The sequence below is a fragment of the Prionailurus bengalensis genome, chromosome A1, assembly GCF_016509475.1.
Source record: "Prionailurus bengalensis isolate Pbe53 chromosome A1, Fcat_Pben_1.1_paternal_pri, whole genome shotgun sequence".
NCBI lineage: Eukaryota > Metazoa > Chordata > Mammalia > Carnivora > Felidae > Prionailurus > Prionailurus bengalensis.
Window position 1 is genome coordinate 156,875,096 of NC_057343.1, and position 27,343 is coordinate 156,902,438.

The 27,343-nt window shown below is 35.7% G+C and overlaps 1 protein-coding gene across 8 annotated transcripts in view; it reads right to left on the reverse strand.

Moving 5' to 3' along the window:
- FAM172A (family with sequence similarity 172 member A) overlaps window positions 1-27,343 on the reverse strand; it is a 429,997-nt gene that overhangs the window by 354,737 nt on the left and 47,917 nt on the right. For 7 of the 8 annotated variants that reach the window (XM_043593742.1, XM_043593724.1, XM_043593699.1 and 4 more), the window contains 2 exons: window positions 25,108-25,209; window positions 20,203-20,303 (listed from right to left, as the gene is read on the reverse strand). In XM_043593742.1, coding sequence (XP_043449677.1) covers window positions 20,203-20,303; window positions 25,108-25,209 — 203 coding nt within the window. The remainder of the gene's footprint in view (window positions 1-20,202; window positions 20,304-25,107; window positions 25,210-27,343) is intronic. The other variant, XM_043593734.1, reaches the window with a different exon arrangement.

A 27,343-nucleotide genomic window follows, 5' to 3' on the forward strand; every position in this document is an offset into this window, starting at 1 on the left:
CTCCAGAGCATTTTCTCTTTTTGGTTCTGTCCAGCTTTCTCCTTTCCAGTATATTGCCCCACAAATTTGAGCAAATCCTAGCCATCTTGGCCTCCAAACTCTAAACTCTGTCTCAGCAACTCAGTGACACCTCCAGGCTATGTTTCAGTTTCCTCTCCTTATGTTGTAGCCTGGAGCCTCTCCACAGGCAGTGAGCTATTGTGCAATATCTGAAAACTATTGTTTCATACGTTTTCTCTGGCTTTTTATTTATTTAAGTCAGGGGAAAAATTCTTTCCCTCTTACTCTAATTTGGCTGGGAGTAGAAGTCCTATACACTTTTAGGAATATGAACATTCATTTACCAATTTTCTTTCATATAACCAAGGCCTTTTTGTTGAGTATTATTCTACTGCCTAGAATTCCGGGGTGTTGTCTTTCTTACATGTCACACCCATTATGCTACATCTATGATTTCTAAGTTACTTTCTTTCAAGTGGGTAGAACACATTGTAAATATTTAAGAAACACTTGTAATGAGTGCAAGTGTCTTTGAACTTTATAGTTTTCTACACACACACACCACAATTTCTTACACTAATTACATTCATGGTTTCTTTCAGTACTTGCCTTTATTCAATCTTTCCTAATTATACAACTTTGTTTTCATAAAAACAAAAATCCTTTTTCTTTCAGTTTTCTTGGGTTCATAGAATTATAATGAAAAGCACACCTGGAATACATAAGTTTGGGAACAAAATCATCTGGAGGTAAAGAAACATAGACTACTAGAGAATATCCAACACTAGCCACAATATTTAGGGTGAACTAGTCATTCAATAAGTTAGTGGGACAAGAGTCAGAAGTTCATTAATAAAGCTTCCTCTAAATAATCAAATTGTTTCAGATACTTTAAGGACTATTAGTGTTTTTTAAATACTTAAGAGAATAATCTGTTCACCAAAGAAAATAAGTCTCATATAAAATTGCATTTACTTAGAAAACCCTATAACCCAAAAAGGAGATTGTGCCAGGAAATCTCACCACCTTTCCTAATAAAGGTAATAATGTGAAAATAAAAAATACAGATTCTGACAGGAATTTTGATTAAGACAAAAGGTGAAGTTTGTGTGATAGTACTATAAAAAGACCAGGTGAGAGGGATGGTGTAGACAATGTCTCAGACATCGGTAAGTGATGTTCACAGTATGGCAATAATATAACACACACACTTCAGAAAGCATGGCCATGTATGAATCTATACCAATTAATCAGTTATTTTTAAATATTTTAAATACAGCATATTATCTATATAACTTTAAAATGGCAAATCAGCTAGATTTTCATGGAGAACTATTACAAACAAGGATCTTAACTTGGATTGTAAACATTACAATCTCCAAATCATCCTTTACTAAAGACCTAATTTATAAAAAATTATTTTATAAAGAAAAGATTACTTTCTTTTTTTTAATGGTTTATTGGGGGGGGGGGCAGAGAGAGAGAGAGAGAGAGAGAGAGAGAGGGAGAGGGAGAATCTCAAGCAGCCTCCACTGCTCAGTGAGAAGCCTCACACGGGGCTTGATCTCACAATGGTGAGACCAGGACCTGAGCTGATATCAAGAGTCAGACCCTTAACCAACTGAGCCACCCAGGTACCCCAAAGATGATCTTCTTAAATGCTCAACTTACTTCATTAAAAGAACTTACTATGTTTAAAATATTGATATAGGGGGACCTGGGTGGCTCAGTCGGTAAATGTCTGACTCTTGATTTCAGGTTAGGTCATGTTCTCACCATGGTGAGATGGAGTCCCATATTGGGCTCAGTACTGGGCATGGGGCCTGCTTGGGATTCTCTTCCCCTCGCTCTCTACCCCTCCCCCCTCTCAAAATAAATAAATAAAAACTTAAATTACTGACTTACAGCATTACAAAGAATGGCTTGGGGTGCCTAGGTGGCTCAATCAGTTGAGCAACTGACTTCGGCTCAGGTCATGATCTTGCAGTTCGTGAATTTGAACCCCATGTTGAACTCTGTGCTGACAGCTCAGAGCCTGGAGCCTACTTAGGATTCTGTGTCTCCCTCTCTCTCTCTGCCCCTTCCCTGCTCATTACCTCCCTTCCTCTCTCTTTCTCTCTCTCAAAATAAATAAATAAACATTTTTAAAAAATGGGCTTATTACTACTTGAATGACAAACCTTCCCATTCTACATAAATACATGTGAAGTCCCAACAGGAAAAATGCTTCAAATCCCATAATAAAACTCAACAGAAATATCATACTGTCATTTTATTTAGTATTCAGGTAAAATATATTACTGAGCACTGGTCCTGTTCCAGGCTCTCTGCTGGGCACCAGGAACAATGTTATAAACCAAATGAGCAGCCTCTGACTTCAATTAGCTTACAATTCAGAGATTAAGAAGTATCTAAGAAAGATAGACATTAAACACAAGAAAAAACAAAATGTGCCATAAGTTATGGCAGTAAATACCGGCATCTATGAGAATCTAACCTAATCCTGGATCAGAGAAGTTCTCACTAAAGAAGTTATTACCTGAAGGATGCCTAGCAGTTAGATGGACAAAAGGAGAAAGAAGTGTTTCATGCAAAAAAGAGAGGCCATATTAAGGTTGTGAAAAAAAAAAAAACAAAAACTCCAAATAACTCATTAAGTTAATAACGGCTTGAGTTGAGAGTAGGACAGAGGAAATGAAGTTACACAGTTCTGCTCAGACCTGGTAGTCCACATGAAGTAGTCAAGCCTCTATCCTAAAGTCACCATGAAATAGAAGGGATTAATGTTTGTAACTTTGGAATAGCATTTTGGCTTCAGAGTGGAGCTGGCAAGAAATACACTTAGCCAGGGAGATGAGTCAGGAGAACTACATGAATCACTTCCACTCATCTCCATGTGACTTCAGTGTACAGAAATCATCATTCCTTCTCCTTGATATATATTCTTCACATGGCTTTAAGGACATCACAAGTCTCATGGTTTTCCTCCTACTTCAATGACTGTTCTTTTTAGTCTCCACTGAACTGTAGATAAACCTGATGTTCCTTTCAAAAGTAGAAAAGTTGAGGTTAAAGTCAAAAACAAAAAGAAGAAATAGTAGTTGAAGGTAAATGAATGAATACGTATGCAATTAGTAAAATCTAACACTACAGTGGTGCCTTGACATAGGTTGATAGCAAGAAAATTATATTGTGTCTCAGAACAACTATACCAGAGACCCCAAAGGGTGAAGCTATGTGTCTGTCAAGACGGTTTCTGCTTTGGAACCTGATAAGATCTAACCTGAGTAGCATCATATTGGAGACATTTTGGTCACTTACTATGATGATGAACAGGATCAATTCTTAATGAATAAATGGAACTCTACTATTATACCAGTATCTTTTGATTATTACAGGTTACATGTACTACAAAGGATATCATTTGGTAAGGGATTACTAGGAATTGCTCCCTGCTGGGCCATCCAATTATTCACTATGCAACACGCACCCAACTGATCACTGTGTAACTACACTTTAATCACTGAAAGCACAGAAAGGTTCAAGGCTATAATGACAAAATATAGTTGCCACATGCCTGTCATGACGTAGTGTGCTTTGTACAGACATGTATCACCTTTGCTTCTCTGGGTGGAAAGCTAGTGAACAGGAGAGAAAGAAACAGTGGGTTTCTTGTGGGCACAGAGCAGGAGGCAACACAAGGTGGGCCAGATTTCCCTCAGGGAATGACTCTACCCTGAGCCTGAAGAAGGTGATGTGAAGTCTTAAGGCACATTCATACTAAATTACATGCAGGTATGATCACCATCTGCATTATGTGTCACCTTGGCTAGGCTATGGCCCTCAGATGCATGGTCAGACATTATTTTGGCTATTTCTGTGAGGATGATGAGTGAGATTTACATTTAAATCGGTGGTTTTAAGTAAAGCAGGCTGCCCTCAGTTATGTGAGTGGGCCTCAACCACAGGTGAAGGGCATAATAGAATGAAAAGCTTCCAAGCAAGAGGTTATTCTGCCTGTAGATTGTTTTTGAACTGAAACTGCAACATAAATTCTTCCTTTACTCTCCAGCCTGTAGGTTACTGATCAGATTTTGGACTCACGCAGCCCCTACGAGTTCAAGAGCCAATTGCCTAAAATAACCTATTTCTCTCTATATACACAATCTATTGTTTCTGTTTCTCTGGAGAACCCTAACACAGTATCCATTTAGGCTTAGTTTAGCCCCAACACATTTACTAAAGAGAGAGAGAGAGAGAGATAAACACTAAGGGAAATAAAATATAATAGCTGTTACAATAGAATCATTTTAAAAGCACATATGAGACACAAAGGAGGGACATGTCCATTCTAGACTATATGGATCAGAGTAAGTTTTCTTAGAGGTTGATCTAAGTCTGAAAGATGAATAAATAGTCTGCAAGCAGATGGGAGGGGGGTGGTGAAGCAACACCCCTGGCACTAAATGGTCTCTGCATGAGAAGAAGCCCAGAGATATAAAACGGACTGGCATATTAGAAAACCACAAATAGGGGTGCCTGGGTGGTTAAGTTGGTTAAGCATCCGACTTCGGCTCAGGTCATGATCTCACAGTTTGTGAGTTTGAGCCCCACGTTGGGCGCTGTTGCTGTCAGTTCAGAGCCTGAAGCCTACTTCGGATTCTGTGTCTCCTTCTCTCTCTGCCCTTCCCCCACTCACGCTCTGTCTCTCTCTGTCTCTCAAAAAATGAATAAATGTTAAAAATTAAAAAAAAAAAAAACACAAGTAAGTTTCTACAGCTTTAAGCATAGGGTGAGTGGGGACTAGACAAGAGAGGAGAGGCAGGTGAAACTCAAACCAGAAAAATACAATAGGGCCAACTCATGAAATGTCTGCTTTGAGAATGCAAGCAGTTTGAATTTTATTTTGTAGGGAAACATATAAAGGTTCTGAAACAGGCAAACTTGATCGTAGTTGCAGTTTTAAAAGGTACCTCTGGTAGTAGTGGTAAGAACAAGGTCAAAGAGATGGAAATGGTGGGAGGGAGGCAGGCAAGGATGTACCACATTGGAGGTCACTGCCTTGGTCTGATAAGGCTGCCATAACAAAGTACCAAAGGCTAGGTAGCTTAAACAACAGAAATTTATTTCTCATATTTCTGGCCAAGAACAAGGTGCTAATTGATTTGGTTCCTAGTAAGAGCTCTCTTCCTGGCTTGCAGTCACCTTCTTGCTATGTCTTCACATGACCTTTTCCCAGTGTGTGCAGAAAAAGAGAGCGAGAGAGCGAGAGTGAGAGCGAGAGAGAGAGAGAGAGAGAGAGAGAGAGAGAGACAGAGGGATCTCGCACTCTCTCCTTTTTTGTGTAAAGCTACCAATCCTAACAAATTAGAACCCCACCCTTATGACCTCATTTAACCTAAATTATCTCCTAAAAGTCCTATCTCCAAATACAATCACATTTAAGGCTTAGGGCTCCAACATGTAAATTTTGAGAGGGGGACACAATTCAGTTCCATACCTGAATTGTAGTAAAGAGTTAAGAGGTGATATATACCTAAGCAGAACCAAAGCAGTGGAGATGAAGAAAGATGTGAGCTAAGAAGGTAAAATAACAAGACCTGGTCACAAGGGAAACATGAAAAGTGAAAGGACTATGAAGTTTCTGACTTACATAACTGGATAAATGGTAATTCCACCCAATAAAACTGGGAAAGCAGGCTATTGACCCAGCAGACCTACTCCCAGTGAAGAGTAGAAATGAGATGTCAGACTGAAAACAGAGGGATTACTCTAGAATCTATCTAATGAACAATCAACAACAAAGTCAGAGATTTGATTTTTGCCATAGTTACTATCTAATCTGTTAGCCTGTTACTGTTTTGTTGATGCTGACAGCAGACACAGAATTCTGGGTCAGAGACAAAGATCTTTATTAATCATGACATAGCATAACCATGTATATACATTGGTTCCCTGGATCCTAAATTCCTAGGGGGTAACGTTATATGAGCCTGGATGGATGCTGTGTACCCACAGTAGTTTGACATGACGGTGAGGAATATGAAGCTTGAGGAGCCTACCACTTTATAGAAAGCTGTAAGCAATCCTATCCCTCAAGATCACTTACTACAAACACAACTGTGAGAAATGGCCTATGTAAAAAGTAGGGAGGGCCTTGCATTCTTAGCATATGTAGAAAAACATGTAAGAGCATGAGAAAGTTGTGCCACAACATTCACCGACCTAGTTATTTCCCTCCTGGCTCCAAATGCATTTATGCCCCATAATCCTAAGTAAAGTATCCCTTAAAAATGGAACAAACTATTTGAAGACAACCCAAATACTAGAATGGATGCTGTTATCCTCAAGAAAAGTATACCAATTCTAATATTTGAAGGGTCCCAAACAAAACAGTATCTGTACTATTCAAAAACAGTGAAGTAAAGCCTTCCCCACTCATGTATGAGAAGCTCAAACTCTTTCAAGTTTCCTATCATCTTCCATTTTTCCCCCAAAATTTAACTGTGAGACTTTCCACACATATAGAAAAGTTGAAAAATAATACAATAAATACCTTTACACTTACCACTTTCATTGAACAACTGTTAACAACATTTTGGCATATATGCTTTTTATTTCTGTAGGCTTTTCTCCTTTCTTAAGAAACATTTAAAAATAGTATGCTTTGTTCGATGTGTCCTTGTGGTGTCATTTACTTTTTTCCCTATTTCCTATATCTCATGAAAATGGGAAGATACATCTAAAGGTCTGATTAGAGTCAGATATAAAATATATTACCAGAATATTCAGTTAATACTCTGTACTTCAAATTGCATCACATCAAAAAAACCCCTCAGTGTCAAGTTATTCTATTACTAGTAATACTAACTGTTTACTTAAGTAAAGTGCCCATAGTTAGATCTATTTTAAGGTATGTATTTTTCCCTTAACAATTGCAAGAAATCTCTGAGGAGATACTTTGGTACTATGCAAATATTCTATGCAAATATACTATGCAAACAGTCCCTCATATCCTTTAACCTGATGAGATAAGCATCCATTGATGATTATTATCTGAATCCATTAGTTTGTGGAGGGGTTGTACATTAGTTTTCTGTTATTAATGGAACAAAGTTACCACAAACTTAACAGCTTTAAATAACACAGTTTAGCATCTCAGGACCTGTAGATCACAAGTCTGCAGTGGTTCTACTGGTTTCTCTGCTCCAGGTTTCACAAGGCCAAAGCCAAGGCATCAGCCTACAGGTTCTTATCAGGAGATTCTGGAAGGAATTTGCTTCCCAGTTCCTTCAGGCTGTTGGCAAAATCTAGTCCAGTGAGGAGGTTGCAGACCTAAGATCAACATTTCCTTGAGGGCTATTAGCACAGGAACACCCTTAGCTCCCAAAGGCTTCCCTCTGGTCCCTGCACCTCAGGGCAACAATGGCATATTGAATCCTCCTCATGTTTGGATCCTCTGGCTTTCCTTCTGCTACATCTCTCTTAATTCCTCTTCTGCCAAATCTCTGCCACCGACTCTTCTGCCTTTTTGTCAGTTTTCAAAACTCTTGTAACTGCACTGGGTCCACCCAGATAATCCAGAATAATCTATCTTAAACTCAGCTGAAGAGTAATCTTAATTACATCTACAAAGTCCCTTCACAGTAGTACCTAGATTAGTGTTTAAGGAAATAGAAAAAGGGGACTTTTCCAAAACGATTTTTAGAATTATGCTATCATAGGTGGCAAAACTGACTTTCTAATTCTATCATATTTACTACTTTTACTAGCCAGTACCCTTTGATAGAGAAGAATATTCCTTCTTTACTAGCAAATGAACTATATAGTTTCTTATAAAAAGATTAGCTGCTCAATTCTTTTCTTTTGATTACCACTTTTTACATAATTTTCATCTGATTATGGTAAATTAACTAGATTTTTTTTTAAATATTAAGACATGGTGATTTTTTATTAAGTGTTTTATAATCATTAGAATGCTTATTCTGTTTTATCCTCAAATTGACCCAATTTTGGCCAAAAGAAGCCCTTTCAGATTGGCTATTCTGTCCTTTTCACATACTTCCACTAGAGCAAGTATATCCTTTCTGGTAAAACATCATGTGATAGGCTCATCTTCTATATTTCCAGTCCCTGATCTGGAATCAGCCTTTTCTTCAATGACCCCTGGCTCCTTTTACTAGGCAATGCATTTAGACACAAAAATGTTACCACTAAGTGCACTCACTGGAAAGAGGGAGCCACTATCTCCAGGCCTTTTTAGTGAGTAGAACCAGGAATATACATTTTGAAAACATAGTAAGTGTGTAGTGATATTCCAAAATTAAAATTTTTCTCTACATGGGTTTTCCTAACTGCTTTGTTACATTTTGGATCTCTTTTCTCTAATCCTGAAAATCATAGCTCACAATTACATTTACGTATTTACTTATTTGCTTTAAAAACCACATTCATAAAATGGCATCAAAATTATTATACCAGTATCACTATTAACAATAAAAGCAATGAGTTAATTTTAACATTTCACTGGCCATTCTCAACCATAGGACAAATCCAACAAAGGAAGTACCAAGTATTGTATCCAAAAGGCCTCAGAAGTAATTCTTTATTTCCTCTTTGGTTATGTTACTAACTACATATACACTTCATCCTGTTTTAAATTTTGTGGTATGTTTTTTTCCTTAACATATTAAAATGCCAGTGGTTCAAAAATCAAAACTATACAAAAAGGTATTAGAGATTTCTCAATGCCATCCCTTCATCTCATTCCTCAAAATTCCCCATAAATATTAATTTCAAGATTATTTTCCAGGTTTTTTTCAGAAAAAACAAACAAACAAATATATGCATTTTCCCCTAATTTTTCACACAAAAGGGAAAATACATCTGTAATTTTGTACAACACTGGCAATTTCTCATCTAAAGGGATTATACTACTTTATTCTATATTCCCATGAGAAACATATAAAAGGTTCCTTTCTTTTTTTTTTTTAAATTTTTTTTTTCAACGTTTTTTATTTTTTTTATTTTTGGGACAGAGAGAGACAGAGCATGAACGGGGGAGGGGCAGAGAGAGAGGGAGACACAGAATCGAAAGCAGGCTCCAGGCTCTGAGCCATCAGCCCAGAGCCTGACGCGGGGCTCGAACTCACGGACCGCGAGATCGTGACCTGGCTGAAGTCGGACGCTTAACCGACTGCGCCACCCAGGCGCCCCAAAAGGTTCCTTTCTTACCACAGCCTGAGTATGCCATCAAGCTTATAGATTTTTGTAAACCTGACAGGTGAGAAATGTTACTTTGACACAGTCTTCATTAACACATCTCTTGCTCTGAGTGAAATTAAACATCTTTTCATATGTTTAAGGATAGTTGCATTATTTTCCCTGAAGTGCTTGTTCCTGCATATTGCCCACTGGTGAGGATTTTTGTGGGGTTTATTTTGTCTGGGCCTTTTCTTTTCAAGTCTTAGAAAAATTCTTTGACAACTTCCTTGCTATCTAATATTACAAGATATTCCAGGCTCATATCAATTGTTTCTGGCCACACACTGAAACATTTCTCCAAAGAATTTGTATTGCTTTAATGAGAAACAGTATTTCAAAACAACAATCATTGATACTGGGTTGGTATTTCAAAAATACAATCAATGCTATTGGGTTCATGGGTTTAATTTAATTTTTTTTTGCGTTTAGACCTCTGATCCATTTGGAGTTCATTTTGGTGCACATTGTGATGAATGGTCAAATTTTATATTCTTACAAATGATTATCTATCAGTTACTTAAAGTTCCTTTTCCCCCAGTGATTTACAACTACACTATAATATAAACTATATTTCCATGTGTATTTGAAAACTTTTAATGTATTTATGGACTTCGTATTCTGTTCAATTGGCCTCTAAGTTTGTTCATATGTCAATGCTACATTGTTTTAAAGAGGCTTACAGTTTTTCTCAAGTGGGTTTTCTAATTATTTCAGTGACTACTTCTTCAATTCTAAGATGTCCAATTACTAACACCAACTTAGATATAGTATTCCACTTATAGAATTAGATGCTAAAGACAGATGGAAATCAAAGGAGACTGCTGACCAACCCTGGTTCTTCATTTCTACCAGAGAAAGTTAAATTTTATGTCAGCAATAAGTAGACTAAGAGAGAGGAAGGGGAAAGAAAAATTAGAAATTAAACCATTATAATATTAATAATAAAGTTAAATTAGAAATGTTAAACAGCACAGTTCTATTTTTGATTCCATGCTCCTAGCATTTGCATGGCAAGTTTGGAATATAAAATGATATCATATGTATGCATCCTACTTGTTCATCACAACAGTATGAATAATTTTATTTGCACATTATAGTGGTGTATCAAAAATATTCTTTTTCTAAAGTCATACAGATAGTACTGAGCCAAAATTAGGACCCATATTTCTGGATGGCTAGCCATTTGTTTCTGTCACAACATAAGATCTGTGAATTTCACATTATATTAAGGTATTAATTATACACACATAGTCATATTATATTTAAAGATTTTAATATTAAAATGTTAATTTGTATTATTGTTCCTTAAGTTGTTTCTATTCCAAATACCTAAATATGGCAATTGAAAAAAAAGCCTTAAGAGAAGGAGATGGTGGCTGAGTAGGACAACCCTAGGCTCAACCTCATCCCAGGAATACAACTTGCTAACTATCAAACATCCTAAATACACCAGAAATCAACCTGAAAACTGACAAAACAAACTTAACAACCCCATAACCAGTGGCTTGGAAAACTAGATGGGTTGAATTTCATGAGTTGTTGAAATCAGCAGGGCTTAAAACCTGGAGTTTTAAAGGTCAGTGGGCTTGGCTAGGATAGAGCCTGGAGGGAACTGCTGTGCCTGGAGACAAGGCAAGCAAACAACCTGGGGGAATAAAGCCTGGAAATAGCAATTGGAAGAGTGTCTAGGGCACATAATGCAGAGATTCTTTGCTCTTCTCTGAGCATGTCCCTGAGAGGCAGCATTCACAGAGACATGGCTCCTGGAACAAAGGAGCTGGCCAGTGCCATTTCTTTCCCTTACCCCTTACCATAAATACAGAGTCACCTGTGGGAAGCAGCACAGCATGGATACTGGCTACCTAACTTACTTACATGAAGTCTCATCCACCAGGAGTTTGTGGAATTGCCTTTCTCAGTCACGCTTGCCTGAGTCCCAGTGTGGTGCACCCCACCCAAGAAGACCAGCAAAAACCCCTGCCAACACGATGTCTCCAGACCAGAGGGCTCTACAGGGCCTCAGTTCCAGTGGAGGTGATGACAGGTCTCATTTCACAAGCAGACCAGGGCACACCTAGTTAAAACTCGCCACATTCAGGCCAAGGAATAACCACTACCAAAAGCAGGCAAGAAGAACCACTGCAGATGACCAGCCTGAAGGACAGAGCAGCCAGAAAACAACAGAAGAGCACACAAAGCACACACTCCCAAAAGTGCTAGGCGCTAGACACTACTGACCCCTTCTTTATAAGGTCATTACTTTCAGTAATAGGAGATATAACTGGCTTTTATAACACAGAGAAGCAGGCAAAGACTTACACAAAATGAGAAGACAGAGGAATTTATTCCAAATGAAAGAACAAGATATAGTCAAGGCCAGAGATCTAAATGAAAAAGATATAAGTAACATGCCTGAAGGAGAATTTAAAGAAACAATCACATGGATACTAACTGGACTTAAGGAAAGAATGAAGACATCAGTGAGACCCTTACCTACAGAGATAAAAGACTTAAGAAAGAATCAGAGATGAAGAGTGCAATAAATGAGATTAAAAACACACTTGATGTGGGCGCCTGGGTGGCTCAGTCAGTTAAGCAGCCGACTCTTGATTTCAGCTCGGGCCATGATCTCACAGTACCTCAGATCAAGCCCCATGCTTTCAGTGCAGAGCCTGCTTGGGATTCTCTCTCCCCCTCTCTGCCCCTCCCTTACACATGCTCTCTTGCTCTTGCTTCCCCATAAACATAGGGAAGAAAATCACACTTGATGCGATACATAACAGGCTAGAAGAAACAGAGAAAAAATTAATGACATAGAAAATAAAGTAATGGAAAGCAATGAAGCTGAACAAAAGAGAAATACACAAAATGATAAGACTTAGGGAACTCAGTGACTACATCAAATATAATTATATTCATATTACAGGAGTACCAGGAGAAGAAGAGAGAGAAAGGGGTGGCAGAAAATGTATTTGAAGAAATAGTAAGTGAAAACTTCCTAATCTGAGGAAGGAAACAGACACCCAGATCCAGAAGCACAGAGTACTCGCATCAAATCAACAAAAGGAGGCCAACATCAAGACGTATTGTAATTAAATTGCCTAAGTGTAGTGATAAAAAAATTTTAAAAGAAGCAAGACAAAAGAAGTCATTAATTTACAAGGGGAAACTCACAAGGCTAGCAGATTTTTCAACAGGAACTTAGCAAGTCAGAAGAGAGTGGCAATATATATTCAAAGTACTGAATGGGAAAAAATGTGCAGCCAAGAATATTCTATCCAGCAAGGCTATCATTCAGGACAGAAGGAGAGATGAAGAGTTTTCCAGACAAACAAAAGCTAAAGGAGTTTATGACCACTAAACCAGCCCTATAAGAAATGCTAAAGGTGACTCTTTGAGTGGAAAGGAGAGAGCAAAAGTGATAATATAAAGACAGGAAACACAAAAGCAGTAAAAATGAATATTCCTGAAAAAATAAGTCAAGGAAACCCCACGATAAAAGGATATAAAATATAATAACATATACCTAAATTGTGGGGAGGAGAGGAGAAAAGAATGGGTTCAAACTTAAATATCCATCAACTTAATACAGATTGCTATATACAGAAGAGGCTAATGGTAATTACACATCAAAAGTGACAAATAAACATGCAAAGAATAAAGAGAAAGAAATCCAAATATATACTAAAGAAAATCAGCAAAACATGGAAATACAAGAAAGGATCAGAGAAAATCTCCAGAAACAACCACAAAACAAGCAATAAAATGGCAATAAATACATATCTGTCAATAATTACATTGAATATATATCGACTAAAAGCTCTAATCAAAAGACACAGGGTGTCAGAATATTAAAAAAAAAAAAAAGACACATCTATATGCTGCCTGCAATAGACCAATTTTAGACCTAAAGACACCTGCAGATTCAAAGTGAGGCAATGGAAACATTTACCATGCAAATGGATATCAAAAGAAAGCTGTAGTAGTAACACTTACACTGGACAAACTAGACTTTAAAACAAAGTCAGTAACAAGAGACAAACAAGGGCAGTATATAAACATTAAGGAGATAATCCAACAAGAATAGATAACAATTGTAAATATTTATGTATGCAACATGAAAGTACCCAAATACATAAAACAATAACAAACATAAAGGAACTAATCAGTATTAGTATAATAATAGTAGGGGATTTTATCACTCTACTTACATCAATGGACAGATCATCTAAACAGAAAATCAACAAGGAAACAATGGCTTTGAATGATAGACTGGACAAGACAGACTTAACAGATATTTTCAGAACATACACATTCTTTTCAAGTACACAAGGAACATTCTCCAGAAAAGATCACATATTACGCCATAAAACCAGTCTCAACAAATTCAAAAAGATCCAAGTCATTCCATGCTTCTTTTCTGACCACAACACTATGAAACTAGAAATCAAACACGTGAAAAAAATCTGGAAAGAACACAAACACATGGGGGTTAAATAACATGTTACTAAATAATAAATGGATCAACCAAGAAATAAAAGAAGAAATAAAAAATTACGTGGAGAGAAATGAAAATGAAAACAAATGGTACAAAGTCTCTTTGATGCAGCAAATGCAATTCTAAGAGGGAAGTTTACAGCAATATAGGCCTACCTCAAGAGGTAAGAAAAGTCTCAAACTCCCCTAAAGGAGCTAGAAAAAGAACAACAAATGAAGCCTACAGTCAGTAGAAGGAAAAAAAATAATAAAGATTAGAGAAGAAATAAATGATATAGAAACTAAAAAAAAAAAGAAAAAACAAAAAAATAGAACACATCGATGAAATCAGGAGCTTGTTCTTAAAAAAAAGCCAATAAAATTTTTAAACCTCTAGTGAGATTTAGCAAAAAGAAAAGAAAAAGGACTCAAATAAATAAAATCACAAATGAGAGAGGGTTAATAACAACCAACACCACAAAAATACAAATAATTGTTAAGAGAATATTAAGAAAACCTACATGCAAATAAACTGGACAAGCTAGAAGAAATGGATAAATTCCTAGAAACGTATAAATTACCAAAACTAAAACAGGAAGAAACAGAAAATTTGAACAGACCAATAACCTACAAAGAAATTGAATCAGTAATCAAAAAACTCCCACAAACAAAAATGCAGGACCAGATGGCTTCACACGTGAAAAAAATTATGCCCCTAGTTGTTTTCCTGTGATTCTATCCAAAAATAAAGAGCCATGCACCATAAGACTACTTTATCACTGCTATTCTCTAATTAAGCACATTGACAATTTATTAATTCTTAAAGAGGTAATAAAGATAAATATTAAAGGAAATGCAAAGATCCAAATTAGGCAAGAAAATCAAATCTCTCTTTCATTAGAATTTCTGCTGGATTATGAATTCTCCACTTAATAGTAATTCAGCAATGACATGAAAGAAATAGTTGGGAAAATTTTAAAAACTACATGCTGAGTTTTCATCATTCTACTTACTACTTAACATGATGGCCTTTCCAGTCTTTCTGATTGAGCCTACCAGAAACATTATTCTCAGGCATTCAACTCTAGCATATAGCATATACTAAAGAATTCTATTTTGAAAGTTACACTTTCACACCACTCTCCCACCTCCTTAAACCCAGACAGTATCTTTCTAAATTTAGATAAATTATCCAAACTTATTATAGGCTATATATTTTTATCAAGCTATATGTAGATAGTAAAATAAAAAAAAATACATATTAGCAAAAGCATTTGTTTGACTATAAAAACGTAACTATGTAAATGTAAGAAGTATTCTTTTGTGTAGTTATGGAACTGCATTCTAAAAACAAACTGACATCTCAGTTTATTTTACTTACACAATAAGTTTAATTTACATAGAAATGACAGAGCATTTCAGGAGCAAGTCTTAAAAACAATTTCTGCTGAATGACTGCTATAATAATCTCCTTAAGAGAGAAATAAACATAAACTAAAACGGCAGTTGCAAAACATACATAGTAGCTTTCCAGTGAAGACAAAACTCAGTATTTAGTAGGAACATACTAAAAAAAACACAGAAGGGGTTTTGGTTTAGATTGCTGGCTAAAGTCAGAATCTGTTTCCCTAAAACTTCAATCTTAAGCGTATCAGAAGTTGTTTATTAAGGCAGGCTTCTAGACAAGAAACTCAAATTTACACTAGCTTCTGTATTCCACCCTCACATCCATGAAAAGAAAGGTTTTTAAATGCTTCTATATTCGGGATGTGGTGAGATACTTTCTACAGGTTCTCATTTAATCGAACTAGAGAACTTACTGGTAACAATAAATACTAAATTATTTCCAGGATTTAAATGCAAAGGTTTATTTATGTTCTAGGAATTTTAGACAATTATACATGAACTTCTATTTTCTGAATTACAGCGACAGAGGTCTAGAGTGTGACTATGAAGGAAAAAATTTTCTGAAAGAAAATGCCACAAACATGGACTACCTTTAATCAAATAATTTCAAACAGCAAAGCAGTAAAATTCTAAAACTTAGAAATTAAATGGTAATTAGCAAATAATGGAAAATATTTTTACAAACAGGAAAATTATCATTAGCATATCATTTTCCTTTACTCTGATATGAAAATATATCTTTATGTTCAAATTCCTAAAATTAAGAAATTTCCTAAAATGCATAGGTCCAGAATTCATACTAGTTTACATATGTGTTATAACACTCATTTCCTATTAAACAAATATGAGAACACAGAAAATTTTCCCAAATTGCTTAAAGATATGCATAAAAAACACTATGACACAAAGTAAAGTAGCTTGAGAGAAATAAAGCAAACTCATGCCACTAGTTTACTAACATAATTTTGTTTTTTAAAATTCTATTTTATTATTTTTAACTTAATTTTTAACCTTGCTAAATGGCATATTCATATTTAAAGTCACCTTAAATCATTCTTGGAAGAAGGCAAGATAGGCAGAAAAAAGAGAATCAGAAAAAAGGAACTGGGAAGAAAAGAAGAGAGAGAGTAGCAGAGGAGATGAGAGAAGGCTCCCCAGAAAAGAAGACATCTGAGCCAAAACCTTAAGGCAGGTGGAGGTACGGGTGTTGTGAACAAGGGAGAGAGGGCATTTTAAAGAGAGAAAACAGTATGAGATAAAAGTACAAGGTATGAAGGTATGAAGGATAGTACGGTAATTAAATCTAACTGGAAAGCATAGCTCAGAAATAGAAATGAAGAAATATGGACAAAATATAGGTACACCTATGTATTATTAAATCCCACCATAATGAACACTAAACAAATTCACCATAGTGAAAACTGTGTTCTTATTCGTATATAACTAAAACTCATACATCTCAATGCTAAAATATAGGAAATGAAATTCAATTAATAACCAGCCTTCAACAGTGAGATTAGTAATGAAAATAAGTATTTCAAACAGGACGTGAGAAGCAAGATGGTATGGAACAAAAGGCTGTAACAACCAGACTTCCTTCTCCAATTCTTGGATCTTTTGTTGCGACAAGTTTTATGCTAGAAAGTTATGTTTACTTTCAATATACATATATATATTGGGAAGTACATGGGATTGGTACTTGAAGCTCAGGAGTCCAATGATCTAAATTTGAGTTACACTGCATTACAGAATAAATCTTGTGATTTGGGGTGATCATTTAGGGCCAACTTGATCATCAACACAAATGTGAATACAGGCATAGGAGGTGAAAAATCTAGATAACGTAGAATATTTTCTCTCTATATAGCTATATATAATCATTAAGTTCAAGATACAGTAAAACCTTAGATTGCGAGTAACTTGTTCTGTGAGTGTTCCACAAGATGAGCAAACATTTCTAATAAATTATAACTTGATAAACGAGTGATGTCTTGCAATACAAGTAGCCTATGACACCAAATGTCATACGATCACAACTGAGCCAATGGTTTTTCTCTGTCTCTGTCTTGCTACATTGTGGGTGATCATCTCATGTGCCTAGATGCTTGGTCTGAGGCTGTGATGTCTGGCAGAAATCAGTGGTTTTTCAGAACTTTGGCAATAGTGTATTTTTTTATCACTTCAAATAACCTATGGACAGCCCTTTGCTTTTCCATACAAGAGTAAGCTTAGGAATGCTTTGTTCCACTCTAGGTCAAGGCTGCCTGCAGATATAGACCCTTTCCTCTGCTGCCTTACTGCCAGCTACATTAAATACAGTATGACAAGAGTTTATTAATACTGTACTGTAGTCAACATCTGTGCAAGCACATACAATGGCCCCCGTTCAGAAAAAAGATTCCTTTGAGTCAATAAATAGTAGTGATTCCATTAGTGACAGTGGAAGTCATCCTACACAATGACCCTCCTCTCTCGTCTCCCTTACACCAACCACAAAGGTTTTTAAAGGTAAGGACAGGTTCATTTATTTATTTTTCTTTATATTTTGTATTTTCTCTACTATTTTGTATTACATTACAGTATTGTAATCATTCTTTTTTTAAAAAAAATTTAATGTTTATTTATTTTTGAGAGACAGAGAGAGACAGCGCATGAATAGGGGAGGGACAGAGAGAGAGAGTCAGACAGACAGACAGAATCTGAAGCAGGCTCTAGCCTCTGAGCTGTCAGCACAGAGCCCCACGTGGGGCTTGAACTCACGAACAGCGAGATCATGACCTGAGCCAAAGTCGGACACTTAACCGACTGAGCCACCCAGGCATCCCTGTAATCATTTTTATATGAATATTTTTGGATTGTGCAATGAATCATCTGAGTTTCCATTATTTCTACCAGGGGAATTCGCTTTGATATACAAGTGCTTTGGATTACAATATATTTCCAGAATGAATTATGCTCACAAACCAAGGTTTTACTGTATTTTGATTATCATGGAGTAAGGTCCACCAAAAATTAAATCTGTGACCCTCCGTATGTCCAAAAAACAAAAGGTAGCAGATCCTAGGAGAAAGCAATCACTTGCATATGGGATTATCTAATAAGACACAGTTGCTAAATTTTGAAAGAGATGATGTTAGAGGATACAGATTAAGGCTGAAAAAGATGCAGATGCCAAAAAAGGACAAAGTTTATTCAGAGAACAGCACCTGTCCAAGTGAACAAATACACATGGCTTATGGAAAAGAGTAAAATGTAAGCCCCACATACAAATATAACAAAGCAAACATCCCCAGTTCTTCTCTCAGGTCATATACGATGGATATTCTATTATCAACATATTACCAGTATGCAGCATATAATTAATTCAAGTGAAAATGGGCAGACATCTTATGTGCAGCAGAAATTACTCAGGGCATTACATATACTTAAGATATAAACGTTGGAGGGGTGCCTGGGTGGCTCAGTCGGTTAAGCATCTGACTTTGGCTCAGGTCATGATCTTGTGGTTTGAGAGTTCGAGCCCCGCATCAGGCTCTGTGCTGACAGCTCAGAGCCTGGAGCCTGTCTTCGGATTCTGTGTCTCCCTCTCTCTCTGTGCCTCCCCTGCTCATGTTGTCTCTCTTTCTCTCAAAAATAAATAAAACATTCAAAAAAAATTTTTTTAAAAAGATATAAATGCTGGAGAACAATATCAAAAACTTTGAGGGACCTGATATTTTATCCTGTTTGCAAGCTAACAAGTTAGCCTGCTACTGTTTCATGGATACTGCTAAAAGACACTAGACTCCTGTGTCAGCGACAAAAGACTATTACTCAGTGTAGAGCAGGCAGCATGAGCTTATCTTCATCTTTCTCTTTCTCTTCTCTTTCTCTTCATCTTTCTCAAATCCCAAAAAGGCAATGTGAACAGGCTAAGGACAGAGGCTGAACACACTGTAGAGCTAAGGAACCTCAACATTTATGAAGCCCAGTCTTGTAAGGGGTTGCTTTGCCATTAGTACAGGAAGGGAGGAGCATTTTCTTGAATAGCAAAAAAAAATCTGCTCTCTGCCTTGGAGGAATACACAATCTCTGTCTTCCAAGTTGTTTCCTATACAAAGACCCTCAAAAAGATAGACCACATCAAAAGCTGTCAATGACTTTGCTCAGACACATGTAGAAATTCAAGAGACACATGGAGAATTGGCTCCCAGGAAACATAAATTTAGTTTCATATATTCTTTATGCTACCATTTAACCAGTTTCGTAAGGAATCAAAACAGGAAACAGAAACATCAACTTATCCTTAGAGAACTAAATTAGTGTATAGTTACCACACTTAACAAATGCGTCCATACACATTTTATTAAAAATACCTAACATGACATAGAATGAGTAAAACCTTTGGCTTTAAAAAACATTCACCTGAATGACAAATGACATTTTCAAGGGTTCCTACCAGTAGTACCATGGGAAGAACCTAAATGGTCACAAGGCCTAATCCTTTATCAAGTCAAAGGTAAGTAGGTGAGATCCAATTTATTAGCCAAACGAGTGTCAATCTTCTTCACAGAGATAAGCACTTTTTTTACCTTTATTGACGAATAAATGTGATGATTTGATATATATTATACACAAACACACACATTGTAGAATGATAAAGAAGATTAATATTATTAACACATCCATCACCTCATATAATTAACATTGGTAATTTTTTTTTTTTTTTGAAGATAAGCATTTAAAGTAACACTTTTCCACCTGGCACAGCAGAGATTTCAACCTCCTAAAAACATTTAAAACATAAAATTTGGCAGAATTTGTTTTCTGATGTAATGACTCACTACCAAATATTAAGGTCATGGGAAGTATATGTTTACATAAAAACATAAATTTTTAAACTTAGAATATGTTTCAAACATAACCATTAAAATAATCAAACAAAAAATGCAAAACCTTTTTCAAGTCATTTTTTTTTTTTAGAAAGAATTCATGAACCGTTTTAGCTTTACAACTTTCATTGTGACTATTCAAAATTGGGGTTGGGGGGAGTTAAAGTTGAATATATCACCATACCTCCCCTAGAGCTTCATATCTTTTCTGGTTCCATCTGTGCAAGTCTTCTCGGTAGTTAAAAACAAATGGTTCCCCAGTTTTTATGTGTCTTAACTGCCCCTCTAGAAGATAAACAAACAGTATTGCTATGACTCAGAGCATATTTATAATAATATGAAAAGTATGACAAATAATGTCTGAACTTTCTCAGAACAGTTTCATTTTTTCATTAGATTTTTTTCTTCAAATATCAACATGATGCAAACATCTAACTACTGTAAGAGAATGGCCCCACGTACTCAATGCTTTGCGTTTTCATCTTCATTACTCTAAAGCAAATTCTGATCTGCATTACTCTAACCTAAATTAACATTTGAGGGCCTATAATGTATAAGGGTCCTTGCTGGCTACAGCTGTGAACATAGTCCCAGTTCCTAAGCTTAAAGGTTACCTGAGGAGTAAAAGCGTAAATATTAAAAAGTTAAGCAACTTTTCAGGAAATGAAACAAGAATGAAGCAAATCAACAATCTACAACCTGCCACAGGCAACTCATTGTAGACAATAAAGTCTAAAACAAGTTTGGAAAAATGAAAGATCCCTATAGGTTAGAATAGGTCTAGTGTGATTTTTCAACCAGGCCTTGAAGTATGAGTAAGAAATGAAAATAGGAGAAAGGAAGTGAGCCAACAAAGGTTTGGACTGTCAAGGCAGTCAACACTCAATTCTGAGATTTTACTGATAATATTTTTACTAATAATATCAAAGATATAAGCAATCTAGTGTCACAGGCAAAGAAAAGCAGGGAGAGGTCTGGGATAGCCTGGGCATTTCTTCCTAGATCCTTTCCTCTCAGTAAGTAGCACTCTGGTCCAGAGAGGTCTCTAAGTGAGGTCTCTAAGTGAGGCAAAAAGTTACCTCATACACTGGTGAGCATTTGGGTTATAAAATACTTCAGTTTTATGTGCCAGAGAGTGGTACTACTTATATGATATTCTTCAGAGAAATATACCTCCTATTTCCACAGATATGTTTGCTATATGTTCGTTTACCATAAGCAGTGCCAAATCAGCCATCCTGCTCAAAGCATTCCATAAAGACTCTGTTCATAGCAAACATTAGTCTGTATTCACTAAAAGTTTATAGTATCAGCATGTTTATAAAGAGAAAAGACCAGGACACTTTGTCTTCATTCTGTCCCAGGAATATTCTCCTGGTAATCAGGAGAGAAACATACCACAAGCCAATTACTTTAACCTACTCTCTCCTGCCTCTACCCAGCAATTTAAAGAAAACTGTATAAAATGAACAGAAAGTTCAAATAATAGTGAACAATCCATTTTAACAGAACCAAAAAGTATTGAGCCAAACTGTGTAACACTGAAGAACATGTTGGGAACCAACAGTAGAAGGCTCAAATATTGGGTCTGGACTCTATGCTAAGAGCAGTAAGGCACAAGAAAGAGTTTAGAGCCCAAAGAAGGACATGATCATTCAGAGTGGAACTTAGTATTTGATTTTCAATGAGGGCATGAAGGAGTGGATAAAAACTTGAAAGTTATAGCACTGAAACTAAACCCAGGAAATATACGACCCCAAGTAAAACTACTTCACTATTTTTATGAAATCAATTTCACTACATATAAAAATTAACTCTTTAATATGCAAAATAAGAGCTAATCCTTATTTATAGAGTTCTCTAATACTCTCAACATGAGATACTGTGTTGGATCACTACAATACTCTTTTTTGGTCAGATGATGCCATATAAATTACAAGATGTATCTGTTTGTCTCTACAGGAAAGGGAAATTCCCATTTAAGATACCAAAGCAGGTAGGGGTGCCAGGGTGGCTCAGTTGGTTAAGCATCCAACTTCAGCTCAGGTCATGATCTCACAGTCCAGTCCATGGGTTCGAGCTCCGTGTCAGGCTCTGTGATGACAGCTCAGAGCCTGTAGCCTGCTTTGTATTCTGTATCTCCCTCTCTCTCTGCCCCTCCCCCACTTATTCTCTCTCTCTCTCTCTCTCTCTCTCTCTCTCTCTCTCTCTCAAAGCTCAAAAATAAACATTAAAGAAATAAATAACTTGAAATGGAAAAGAAAGCTACATGTAATGGGTAAATCTGAAAAAAAAAAAAAAAAAAGATACCAATGCAGGTAGATTGAGGGCATCTGCTAATCTAAAACTTATGATTTTGACTAAAGTAACCTTAAAGGTACCTGACATCTAGTAATGTATAATATTTCTGCAGCTGAAATTTAGAATGTATTTTCTGTGAGACTGCTGTGTGAAAGGGAAGTGACTTACCAAGCTAGTAAGTGACTTTAATAGACTACTTACACCACTTGCACCTACATCACAAAGAAAGGTGTTTTGTTTTTGTTTTTCATTTTAACTTACTCATTTTTGGATATCATAATTCTCATAAAGTGATACAGATTCTGATGCTTTAGGAAAAATGGGCCCTGTCAAAATAGCCAACTATTAGCACTAGTGTTAAAGGTAAAAAGAAGGTTAAGAGGCAAAGAATGTGAGCAGCGTTATCCAGAAAAAAAATACCTGATCACATTGCAAATATGGCATTTCTCAAAGATTTGGACAATCCTGCCAGCCAGTGTCAAAGATCTGATTTACGACACTTTAGCTTAAGGTCCCCTGAAATCAGTTGTAAAGTTTCACATGTACACCTAAAATACGTGCTATTCTGGGAAACGTATCCATATATTTTATCAGATTTGTTATGGAGTCTAGGACCCAAAAGATGCTATCACTTGCCTAAATGAATTAATAAGTTGAAAGTATTTAGGACACTTCTTGGCATGTATTAAGAGTTCAATAAATATCAGGTATTGTAGAAGACAATATTCAAACTCAAATGGTTAGCCACAAGGCCAATTGTTTTTTAGTGATACTAAAGTGTGCTTCCTCATAATACTGCACCAGGGCATAGGGAGTACAGGTGAGTGTAAAAGGGGATAAGCCTTTGAGTTCTTCACCAGCAAGGACATTTGAGCTGGGCCTTACACAACTGTAACAATGGGAAAATTGGCTAAGCAGGCATTTTAAACACAAGACGTATTTGAAAACGCACTGTTATCTGAAAGAACAAGGTACCAATTTGATGAAGGTAAAATACAATCTCTTCCCCTTTGTTACAAATTGGCTTAGAGTAAAATTTGTATCCAAATTCTTATTTTATCCAACTACTTTAAAATCCTTTATACAAAATTAGAAGCTTCAATCAGGTAATGAAAATTTAATTTCAAAGCTTTCATAAGAATTTTTGTCATTATAAAGCTAAAAAAGAAGTCGCCAAAGATACTAAGTTAAAATTTCCCTTTTAGGGGGTTAGCATTGAGACCCAGTTTCCTGTATACAAATCCTCACCTCTCTTAAAAGATATTCACCATTAACCTGAATTCAAAAGTGAACTGTATAATACTAAAAATAAGATCCTTAAAAATGACATTCTATCCTTAGAATTCAACCATGTCTGCCTCATACTGTTAGTCACTATTTATGTAAGACAGTGTCCAGGATACTTAAAAAATAAATGGCAAGTGTGTGCAAGGATGCATACATCTTCATGGTATATATACAGAAAAGGGCACATGTACATGCAAAAGTGTAGGTATGTACCAAAGTCTGAATGCAATATATGTGGATCCAAGGGTATGAAAAAGTGTGAAAGGTTGTGTGCATATGTATCTGATAATAAAAGGAAAGATTAAAAGTGTACTGCTTCTGGGGGCGTCTCACTGGCTCAGTTGATATAGCATGTGACTCTTGATCTCAGGATCATGAGTGCAAGCTCCACTCTGGGTGTGGGCCCAACTTAAAAAATGAAAACAAAGAAAAGTCTATTGTTTTTTTGTTTCTTACTCACTTTAAGAAATATTCAAGGAAGATGAAACATAGACTTTGATGAAAAATGATGTCTGATATCCATAGAGCAAACATAGTTCTATGATTTAGCCACAATACCAATATCCCAACCCATCCCTGTTCTGAGAAAATCTAATAATCATTTCAAAGGAAAAAAGGCAATGTTAGTCTGAGTGATCATTTAGTTCTGTCAATTAAAATATAAAGAAATTTTTAAAAAAACAAAATATTACTACTCATACATATTTTGGCATAAGATATCCTTTACTAAAAAAAGCATGAAAATATCAGAAAAGTGATCAAAGTTTCTAATATCATCTGTTTAAATCCACTTAATTTTCTAGTATACAGAGACCATCATTATATAAGCTGATACCTATAACTGATAATGCAAAGGGATATCTACTATGACATGATAACAAATCACCAATGTAGTGGGTATGGAGCAACTAACAGAAAGCTACACCTCAAATGCTACCTAGCTTGTAACAGCAATGCCCTTCAGGTACAACAGCATGTTATCAATTCAGTGAATCACAATTCTTTGTTCCAGAAACATCCCTGTAACTTATGGTATGTTCTCCCAAATCCCAAGTGCAAAGTTTACCTTATTCATAACTTAATTAATAAATTTTAAAATAAAGATGTTGCCTGAAAAAAATCATGGAAAATTGAGTATTATGCTTTAAAATATGGTCAAAGATAATAATTGCTAGTCATTTCATTTTAAAAATGTGAAAAAGTAGCATCTTTCTATATAATTTAATTCGGAATTACAACCGGATGCCAGCAAGTTAAATGCTCAAGGCTGAAATGCATAAGTCAAATCAAATTCATGTCCATTGGTTTAAGTGATGTGACAATTATGGGAAATTACAATTTGGTTCTTTTGCTTGAGTGAAGAATTTCACCATGAAGGGAAAAGTCATGATTTCTTAAATACATAAAACACTAACGGGCAAATAAAAGTAGCAAATAACATCTGTCCTATGATTCTATTAGCATGATACATAAATCTTGTATGTAGCATACAACCACTTACTTTCATTAAAAGCATATTCAAATCCTTCCAGGGTATCCGGAAAATCAAGAGGTGGTTCATCTTTTTTCATTAGTTCATCCAAATCAATCCTAGATAATAAATCTAGAAAAGAATATAAAATGTACTTATATTTTCATAGTTAATTACAAAGATTTCGTTTTAAATGGTTTTACGTATTCTTTTGTTCTATTAGCTTACTTTTTATGTATTGCCTTATTGATAATGCTTTTAAAGTTTCTAAGTTCTTAAAGTGCTATATCATGACAATTTCAAAAGCACTTTCAAAATCATAATTGCCATAACAATCACAATTTTAGATCCTATGTACCCCTATTGTAAATTATGAACTTCTTCCCCTCAAAATATTCAGGTATTAATTTGTAACCTCCATCTTTTTAACCTCCATCTATATAGTTTAAAAGTTTCAGGTATTAAGATGATTTTTAAATGGTCACTAAATCTTACATATAGATGACACTATTATTTATGAAAAAAGAAACTTATAAATTTAAATAGGGGTAACATAGCACATTATTAAATTTTATATGAAAAATTATAATATTGAAATAAAACACGTAAATGGAGAAAGTTTGATTATCACAAAGAAGTTTTTATTCTTTACACTATCTGATTTCCATACAATAAAAAAATGGTCAACAAAGTTTTTTAAATAAACATTTTATCTTGAAATCATTTTAGATTTACAAAAAAGTTGAAAGATAGTACAGATATTGTCTATATACCCTTTGCCCAGTTTCCCCTATTGTTAACATCCTATATCACCAGGGTACATTTGTGAAAATGAAGAAACCAACGTCTGCACATTCTTATTAACTAAGCCCAGATATTATTCATCAGTTTTTTCATTAATGTCCTTCTTCTATTCCAGAACTCCATGTAGGATACCACACTGCATAAACTTGTCACATCTCCCTAGCATCCTCTGGTCTGTAACAGATTTGTCTTTACTTCTTTTCCACGATCCTGATGGTTTTGAGGAATACTGGTCAGGTATTTTGCAGAATGACCCTCAATTTGGGTATGTTTGATTTTTACTTGTTGTGATTAGACTAGGATTACAGGTTTTTGGAAAGAAAACCACTTTTGGAAAGAGTGAACTGACCCTCTTTTCACACATATCAAGAGGAAAATGATATCCATGGAATATCACAGGAGATGTTAATTTACATCGGTTGGCTAAGGCATTGTCTGACAGTTTCTCAACTATGATGTTACTATTTTTTCCTTTTCCATAATCTATTCATTGGAAGCGAGTAAGTCTAGCCCACAATCAAGGAGGAAAAGGTGGAATTATGTTCTATCTTATGGAGCAGAGAACATCTACATATATTTGTAATTCTCTTATATGAAATTTTTGTCTCTCTTCCTCCATTTACACATTTATTCAATCTTATTTATATCAGTATGGATTCATGGATATTTATTATATGCTTTGGGTTACAATCAATATGTCATTTATTTTGTTGCTCAAATTGTTCCAGCATTGGCCATGACCGTAAGCTTTCAAGTGGTTCCTATAACTCTTTGACATGCTCTTATCTTTTTTTTTTTTTAAATATTTCCTTACTTTGTGTTACCACAAGATGCTTGCTCTAGCAATCCCTACCGAAATAACACCAGCATTCTTCACAGAGCTAGAACAAACAATCCTAAAATTTGTACAGGTTCAGAAAAGACTCTGAAGAGCCAAAGCAATCCTGAAAAAGAAAACCAAAGATGCCTCCACAGTTGCAGGCATCACAATTCCGGACTTCAAGCTGTATTACAAAGCTGTAATCATCAAGACAGTATGGTACTGACACAAAAACAGACACTCAGATCAAAGGAACAGAATAGAGAACCCAGAAACGGACCCACAAATGTATGACTAATTAATCTTTGACAAAGCAGGGAAGAATATCCAATGGAATAAAGACAGACTCTTCAGCAAATGGTGTTAGGAAAACTGGACGACATGCAGAAGAATGAACCTGGACCACTTTTTTATATTACATACAAATATAAACTCAAAATGGATGAAAGACCTAAATGTAAGAGAGGAGGCCATCAAAATCCTAAAGGAGAAAACAGACAAAAACCTCTTTGACCTTGGTCGCAGTAACTTCTTACTCAACACATCTCTGGAGGCAAAGGAAACAAAGCAAAAATGAACTACTGTGACCTCATCAAGATAAAAAGTTTCAGCACAGGGAAGGAAACAGCAAAACTAAAAGGC